Consider the following 9,300-nt stretch of genomic DNA (forward strand, 5'->3'; position numbering starts at 1 on the left):
TTATTGTACATAAATTAAATTATAATAAAATTGGATTAAAAAATTACACAAAAAAAATCAGGAATTTCAAATACTTAATTTGATACTAATATCGATATATTTTTTGTCAAATTTTTATGATATCGTCAAACATATATTTTATTCAAAAATAAAAACATCATCACTTTYTYAAAATCACATAAAGYCATATTATAACATCGACTGAGATAAAGAATAAAATAAAATATTAAAAACACGATATATCTCGCTGCATTGCGCGAGTACGCTTCTAGTAATAAAATAAACCTAAAACTCATAGGTTCTTCTTATCTAAATATGTAAAGTATATAATTTTAAATTCTAATATAAAAAGGGACTACTTATTGTTTGTTACAAAATAATAGACTTTTATTTGTGAAGACACATTTTATTTATTAAAATCAATTTTACGGGTCGTTTAATAAACGCTTACCCGGTAAGTACTTATCGGGTAATTTTCCTCACCGGATGAAACATGACAAGAGTCAAGAATCTAACCGGTAAGAGCGATGATAAAGATGGAGAGTCTTACCCGGTAAGTGAGGGTGACGACTCTTACCCGGGTAAGTGCTTACCAGGTAAATTTTTGTATATGATACGTTTTGATGTACTACAATCTTACACAATAAAATAAATTATAGCGTTGACTCCTATTGTTAAGCACTTACCGGGTAATCATTTAGGTAAACGGTCCCTTACTCTAACTTGAAGATGTTAGCTCTTTTTCAATTGGCACTAATGTTAGCCTATATTTAAGAGAAAAAAATTGATTATCTGCAATTCCAATCAATTCATACGGAACCTGTCTTTAAAGACACTGATGTAAAATGACATTTTTTAAACTCATTCAACTGATGAGGCTGGCAGGGACGTCGTCTGGGATTGAACCCAAAATTTGTCTTGTTTTTATATAAGTGACGTAAAATCCCTAATCCAAGTGATCCTAGTGGCATCAAATTCATGTCCAACCTTCCATAAACATTTTTAAAAAATGTCAAAACCTCCCAAATTATGCACTGCTATAAAATAGATACGATAGAATCTGGATTTAAAGAAAAATTAACTTTATAATTTTTATAAGAATAAGTAACTTAGACATCGAAAGCGTAGAAATTAGGCATCGGATGTAGCCCCATGTGCCCGATACTTTACACCGTTATATGTCGGTAATTGGTTAACACATGTCGTTATTTGATTGGTGAACAAGTGATAATAAAACGCTCATGACAAGTGATAATAAAACTTGAGAGTTTTATTATCGTGAAAAGAAAAATTAACCAGTATAGTCAATCTATTCAAATCAATTCACTTTATAGTCATCTTTTGAAATAGTCAGAATTCACACAAACATAGGCAAACCATCTTTTTCTAATTAAAAAAAGGGAAAAAGATGGGATTTATGCAAATTGGGATAAACCTTATTTGGGTAAATTAAATATTTTTAATTTTTGAATCATATTTTATATTCTTATAATTAATTATTTAATTTATTTCTTATTTCTTATTTTTTCAGTTTTCATTTTATATTTTTATTATATTAATATATATAAATTATATATTAACTAAAATACATGAAAAAAAATATGTTTTTTTTTTTTTTACAAATTATATTATTAATCAACACTTTCGAAATATGTTTAATATTGAATATTTTTTGATTTAATCATATCATTAAATATCATAAATATTTAATACTTACACTTTATATCCTTCTAGTTACAAATTAAATTAAATATGGGAATTGCATATCATAACACATGGGTTGTTTTAAACAACTTGTTTATGTAAGTGATGGCCAAACCGGCCCGGCTCGGGATCGTCGGAGGACCAGAACCGGAGTTGTAGGACCGCCAGTTACAACCGGTTTACTGTTTTCGTCGTTTTTTGGGACCGAGACCGGTTATGAGACCGGCCCGGCCAACAAAGTCAAACTAGTCGTTAAGATGGTCAAACTAGCCGTTAGGTTGGGAGCGGGATCGGGACCAACTTGGCATAACCAGTTATAGGTATTTCGACCGGAACCGGAACTGGTTATAGAAGAACCGGTTACGGCCGGTTAAAGGATTCTTCAGGCCCGGTAGGGCCCTGCCCGGCCTAGGACCGGTTTTTGGCCATCACTAAATTGTAATACAACAAAAACGTGAGCCCAAAATGTTGGTAACAAAACCAAAGGCCTAGTCCCATTACTCAAAAAAAAAAAGAGAGATAAGAACTCCATATCCAACTATTTACATCAAAAAGCTCGAGTTATAACTTAACCAAAAACCGTATCTGAGCTTCCTCCATGACCCGAATCTTGATAGCCCGAAGAGACCACGAACCTATTTGGGTTAGCCGGATAAAAGGCCTCACGAAGCTCGTTATATTTTTGAAGATCAAAATTGTGCACCTTCATGAGCTTCCTTTGCTTTGTTTTAAAGCGACGTTGAAAGTAGCCTTCAAAAGTGGGCTCTTTTGATGTCCGTAGGAAAAACATGTAGGCAAGTGCAAAATGAAAAGACGTAACGAAGAAACAGATGGGTTCCATCACATCCCAACTAAGTTCCCAAAACGTTAGCCTCATAAACGCCAATGTTTGAATGATTAGAAAACCGAGACCACAATAAAGCTCACCACGAACTTGGGATAGCGATTGTTTATCAATGAACGCCTTTTGCTGCTCCAGTTCTTCGAGTTGCTGTTTTCTTGGGTCATTTGGAATCGCCATAGTTTGTAATATCACTTTCTCCATTGATTTTGCTAACTGTAACGAATATATTTATAACAATCGTTATATTTAAATTTTGGTATAAAATTCAAAATATCTTGCTTACGATGGTTTAAATTTGTGTATTTTAAATTAGGACATGACTCGTAGGATTGAGTTCCGGTGAGAAGCATAAAAAGTGATCTCCACCTTTGGAACAATCCTAATTGAATGTCAACATTTATGAGGTGCACCAAGATGCACCACATCAATTCTCTCCCAAAGCATAATTTATGGGTGAACATGAGATTGAAAATTGAATCAGTATTTTATCAAATTGAATCAATTCTTAATCAATATATGCTAGAACTAAATTATGAAATTGAGTTCATAATTTGATCAAAAGATATAGCAGTTTATACCTGATCGGGACGGAGGAACACAACGTTGCCCAAGATGATGACGTCTCCAGCTTGATCTAACGTTTTGGAGAACTCTAGACCTTGCTCATGATTGGTACAAATGTCAATGCAGACGGTGAGAAATTCGGAGTAGGTAATGGAGTTGGTCGGGATCTGTTTCAACGCAGATCTCACCTTCTGCAACTGGGAAGACCTCATGATTTTCCTTGCGTCGTTCACGGATATTCCGAAGGAATTGGCAGAAACCGTTGGATTTCTTAGATCGTCAAGCCTGAGTCGTTCTCCACCAGAAATTTTCAACTTCTCCCTCAATGTCTCCCCAATAGGAAGGAAAAACAACTCCGGCAAGTTCAGTGTCGACGACTGGTTAATTTTTCTCCGTTGAAGGAATCGGCGGAAGAATCCTCCGGCTTCAATGGCGGTAGATGACTTTTCCGGTAACATCAAAGGCTTACGATGAAAATATGATTTGGCGGCATTCAAGGCAGTGTTGGTCGGTGTTTGATCTTTGATGAGATGTTTTGCTAGAGTTCTACGAAGCGCCATTGCTAGCTAATTGAGGTTTTGAGTTGTGGTAGTTGATGAGAGTTTGGTTGGTCCGGGTTTTATAGTATCTCAAAAGAAACTATTAATTGACAACTGTTGATGACATCACCAAAGGTTCTTTCATTTGAATTTAACCGTATCATCTTCATTCCGGTAGGATAAATGACCCGTAAACCACTTCTAACTATTTAGATGATTATCTATATCTTACTATCTTACAAAGCATTTGATTAAAATTCTTAAAAACTCTTAAAAACTCTTAAACCCGTTTATCATAAACGATTTCATCCATATCCGATTTCATCTCATATTTGAATTCATGTAACTAACTGCAGATAAACACAATCAAATACAGGATAAACATCTCATTTTAAATATAAAAAATCTAAAATATAATTGGTATAATCATTAAATTCTAACAGAATACTTAATTATTATTTTTATGAAATTTATAATATTAAACCAAAAATAAATTGTTTTATTAATAAAATTAAATTATATATTAATAAGTTTGATGTTTGAATTCGTATAAATAACTGCGGATAAACATAATCAAATAGAGGATGAACATCTCATTTTAAAATATAATTATGATAATTATCAAATTCTAACAAAATAATTAATTATTATCATTATAAGAAATTTGTATTATCAAACCAAATATAAATTACTTCGTCATTTAACCTAAATTAAATTATAATGAAAAATTTGAATTAAAAGTTACACAAAATATGAGGATTTTAAATAGTTAATTTGATACTAATATCGATATATTTTTGTCAAATTTTTATGGTATCTTCAAATTTATATTTTATTAAAAACTAAAAACATCATCGTTTTTTCAAAATCACATAAGTCCATATTATAACATCGACTGAAATAACTAATAAACTGAAATATTAAAATCAAGATGTATCTCGCTGCATTACGCGAGTACCCTTCTAGTTATATTATAAAGCATTTGACAAAAACTCTTAAAAACCATTTTTTATGGATAAAGTACTGTTTATTAATACATGTTACTTAAAACTCAAGATTACAAGTAGATTGTACATAAGTACAACTTATTAAAGCTCCATATCTGAATTCATGTAACTAACTGCAGATAAATATAATCAAATACATGATAAACATCTCATCTTAAATATAAAAATATAAAATATAATTAGATTAATCATTGAGTTCTAACAAAATACTTAATTATTATATTTATAAAATGTTATATTGTTAAACCAAAAATAAATTATTTCATTATTAAACTTAAATAAAATTATAATAAAAAAATAAATTAAAGAAATTACATAAAAAATGAGAATTTTTAAATAGTTGATTTGATATTAACATTGATATATATTTTTTTTTCAAATTTTTATGATATTTTCATATTTATATTTTATTCAAAAAAATAAAATCATTATTGTTTTCTTAAAAACACATAAAATCGTATTATAACATCAACAAATACAAAGAATAAAATAAAACATTAAAATCGAGATGTTTCTCGCTGCATTGTGCGAGTACTCTTCTAGTATGATCTAGTACAATTTATTTGTTATTAGTTATTCTGTTTTAATTTAATATTAACTAGAAGGGTACTCGCGTAATGTAGTGAATATAAATCTCGATTTTAATGTGTAGTTTTATTATTTGTCTCTATCGATATAATACGAGTTTTTGTGATTTTGAGAAAGCGGTAATGTTTTTATTTTTGAATGAAATATAAATTTGAAAAGAAAATAAATCTATACTAGTATCAAATTGATTATTTAATAGTTCTCGTTTTTTTGTGTAATTTCTTTAATTCAATTTTTTATTATAATTTAATTTAGATTTATTAACAAAACAATTTATTTTTGATTTAATAATATAATTTTTTATAAAGATAATAATTAAACATTCTGTTAGACTCGATGATTATCTTAATTATATTTTAGATTTTATACATTTAAAATGAATATTTATCTTACATTTGATTATGTTTATCTGCCGTTAGTTATACGAATTTAAAAATGGAGCTTTAATAAGTTGTATTTAGGTAAAATTATTTGTAATCTTAAATTTTAAGTAATATACATCAATAAACAATATTTCATATATAAAAAATGATTTTTAATTTTTTTTATTAAATGCTTTATAATACAGTCTGATTTGGAAAATTAATACGAGTATATTTTAATTCTTTACCCAGTGACATTTGATAGGGAAAGAGAAGGATGAAGTTGGTTAATTTAGATAATCTCACAAGAATTAGATCCCATTTGTCCCCTTCCGAGTTGTCTCACCAATAGTTCATTTTTGGGTAATTTAAAGTCCAGTTATATATTAATTCTAGAATTACCATCTGCTTTATGTATTTGAGCCTTCTTGACCATAACAAGATTTTTATTTCTTCTTAGATTTGAACCTGAAACCTTCATACACTTTTGACATTTGGAGCCCAAATTTAAACCAATCATGCACCACCCTTGTGGTTAACAAATTAGATTTCATATCATTTGAAACATCATATAACCATATTTTCCCAACAATTATTCGTTAATAAGTTGTTACAGAAGATAATGTCATGTATGTCTTGACTACAAAGGAAGTGGTTGCATTACTATATTGCATAGTGTAAAAAGATTTATGGTCATTAACAATGTTATGATTATGATTTGTGTTATAGTGTCTTTAGACATCAAGACGTCAAAATCTGAATTTAGGTTTTAATGATAAGTAATAATAATACAAAAAAAACAATACATTAAAGAATAAAAAATGGAACTTTTCGTTAATATTTTATTTATTTTATATTATGTAAATAAATCTATATTCATCTCTAAGAAACGGTAAAAAAAATAATCCGAAACCGATGGTGAAAATCGAAAACTGGAACTTTCGGATCGGATTCGGGGACATCTTATCGGGACGGGGCAAGGATCGGGGTTAAAATTCGGGGATTTTGACGGGGATGGGGACGGGGATCACCGGCCGGCCTGCCCCGATATGTGTATATTAATTTATATATATATATATATATATATATATATATATATATATATATATATACTAGGTTTGATCCCGTGTATTATACGGGGTAATTTGAAAAAAATTAAATCATGTCAGGAACTTATCTTACAGATATGAATGATCATTAAAAGTATGATGTTATTTCAGACTTGTACTCTTGAAATAACTCTGAAGTATAACTCTGAAAAATGACTCTTTAGACTTGAATTTAGAAATGAAACTATATCAATAATTAGTTAAAATGAAGTTAACTCTAGAATAAAATTAAATGTGTTATTTTGAACAAATATAGACATATTTTTGGCCAAAAAAAACCTTTTATAGCCGACATGTTAACCAACAAAACTCGCCTTACAGAACTCCTTGACAACATCAACAAGTGATAGTTGAAAGCTGTCATGATAAGCTGAAAGCTGCCTCTTCAGTGATAGCTGAAAGCTGTCACGATAAACTGAAAATACAAGCTGAAGACTGTCAGCAATAACATGTCAGATTAGTTGAAGACTATCAGCAATAAGTTGTTAGATTAGCTCAAGAAAATTAGTTTAAACTAAATCTCGTTTAGTAGGGAAATCAGTTAAACCACGATAAAAAAAAGATACATTTTTAGAGGGACATATATCAACCAAATAGGCCTCTTTGAACCACTAACGTAAATTCTGTCTGAATACATGTTTAGGCGGAAAAATAAGATAACCGACTCATCAGAAGATGACACGTGTCACCTAAGTTACTTATTTATTATGTGTATAGATATATCATTAAAAGAAAATAATAACATTAAAATTTAAAAGATTTTTATCCACCTTACTCCAACAACCCAAATAATGCTCACGAAAAAATCTAGTTTATTTATCTAATCATGAAATCGTGATTTTAGTTGTACAATGTTTGAATTTCTATTTAGTTTTATATTGTAATCTAATACATTGTTTGTAATTGGTTCAATTATGTTTGAAACATTTAAACTTACATATTTAAAATATATATATATATATATATATATATATATAATCTACTTTTAGTTGTGAAAATTAACATATTGCAATTTTTTTAGATCGGTTTCGGGTTTCGGTTCGGTTATAACCAACGGTGAATGGGAAAAAAGAGGATTTTTACCCTTAACGGGGATTGGGAAAACCATGGGGACCCGATGGAGATCCTTGATAAGATCCCCGATGGGGATTGGGGCGGTTACGGAAACGGTTTTAGTTATCGGTTTCAAAGACGGGAATACCAATAACCAGTCCGAAACCGGCCCGTTTGAAGACTATATTATATTATGGATTTAATATAGATATTTGTATGCAGAAAAGAAATACAATATTTTATTGGGAGAAGGGCATATTTGGCAAAGTGAAGAATCCCCCAATCAAGTAGGAGTGGGGAATCTTATGTGGATGTTGGATTCCATTTTGTTGGAAGTCTACTAACCCCATTTACCCTTCCTTCACTCAATGAACGCAACATTGTTGTCTTCTTTTCCTTTTTCTTTTTTCTAAATAAAAAATTAATATAATTAGAAATAGGAAAAATATAATCTATTTTTATTTAATTTTAATTTTATTACATAATTTATATACTACAATTTTATCTGGTAAAATATATTATAGTATTGATTCCTACCGATAAGCACTTACCATGTAAGTATTTGGGTAAACGACCCCTAAATAAAACTCATAGTTTTTTTAATCTTTTAAATTAATTCTATTCATGATTCTATACTTTTTTTAAACTTTATTTGTTTAAAATGATATTTATTCCCCCAACAGTTTATATCATTATGATTCGAGTGCAATCCTAATATATACGTGACATAAGCTTCATAATCCAAGTGGAGCCAATGATGCGATCTTGGTGGCATCAAATTCATGTCCAACCTTCGATAAACATTCTTTAAAAAATATCAAAATATTCTAAGTATATGATGCTATAAAACCGATACACATAGAATTTGGAGTTAAACATCACACGATAAATGATTTTTTTATTTTTCATAAACGTCGAGGGCCTAGAAATTAGGCACGGGATGTTGTTCCATGTGCACAATACGTTATGCCATTTAGTATACGTAATTGGTTAACATATGTTGTTGTTTTTACTTGTTAAAGAAAAAGACATGCGTCGTTGTTAGATTGGTGAAATTGGTGACGATGACTCGAATATTTTAGAATTCTTGCCCAAACTTTGGGTTTGAAAATATTATTTTGAAACAATGACGCTATATCACGATTGGTGAAAATGGTTACACATATGCATCCACTAAGACTATTATTGCGTCCATTATGGTCTTTATTTAATTAAATAATGTACGTCCGTCGTAACCGGAAACTTTGGAACTGACATCATATTAACTTTTAGAAATTTCTTTTCTTTACTCAAGAAAACTGGGATGCTTGTATATTGACGATTTAAAACTCTATTTGAACAATAACAAATCGTTCTTCTTTACACACGTACACAGAGTGATGTACACGTTTGTAGTACTCGAAACTTTTATGTTGAATTTTTATTAGTGGATGTGTATGCATGCTTTTTAGAACGTACTGAATTTAAGGTTGTTTTTTTGTTTTTCAAAAATCATTTAATAAAGATTTTAACAGATCATATATCTAATTC

General features: G+C 29.7%; 1 protein-coding gene across 1 annotated transcript; it reads right to left on the reverse strand.

The window, feature by feature from the left end:
• Positions 1–2,272: 2,272 nt before the first annotated feature.
• LOC112509119 (calcium uniporter protein 4, mitochondrial-like) lies at positions 2,273–3,672 on the reverse strand. Its single transcript, XM_025113984.1, has 2 exons — positions 3,127–3,672; positions 2,273–2,761 (listed from the first exon to the last, which is right to left on the reverse strand). Exons 1-2 carry the CDS (start codon positions 3,670–3,672, stop codon positions 2,273–2,275), a joined length of 1,035 nt encoding a protein of 344 aa, XP_024969752.1.
• Positions 3,673–9,300: the final 5,628 nt, after the last annotated feature.

This window comes from Cynara cardunculus (genome assembly GCF_001531365.2).
Source record: "Cynara cardunculus var. scolymus isolate 2C chromosome LG 3, CcrdV1, whole genome shotgun sequence".
NCBI lineage: Eukaryota > Viridiplantae > Streptophyta > Magnoliopsida > Asterales > Asteraceae > Cynara > Cynara cardunculus.

Excerpts from the sequence above, each read along its gene's own strand:
- LOC112509119 (XM_025113984.1), bottom strand. The coding sequence starts at position 3,672 with ATGGCGCTTCGTAGAACTCTAGCAAAACATCTCATCAAAGATCAAACA. Across the intron at positions 2,762-3,126 it reads TGTTCCTCCGTCCCGATCAG|TTAGCAAAATCAATGGAGAA; the intron begins GTATAAACTGCT and ends TATTCGTTACAG.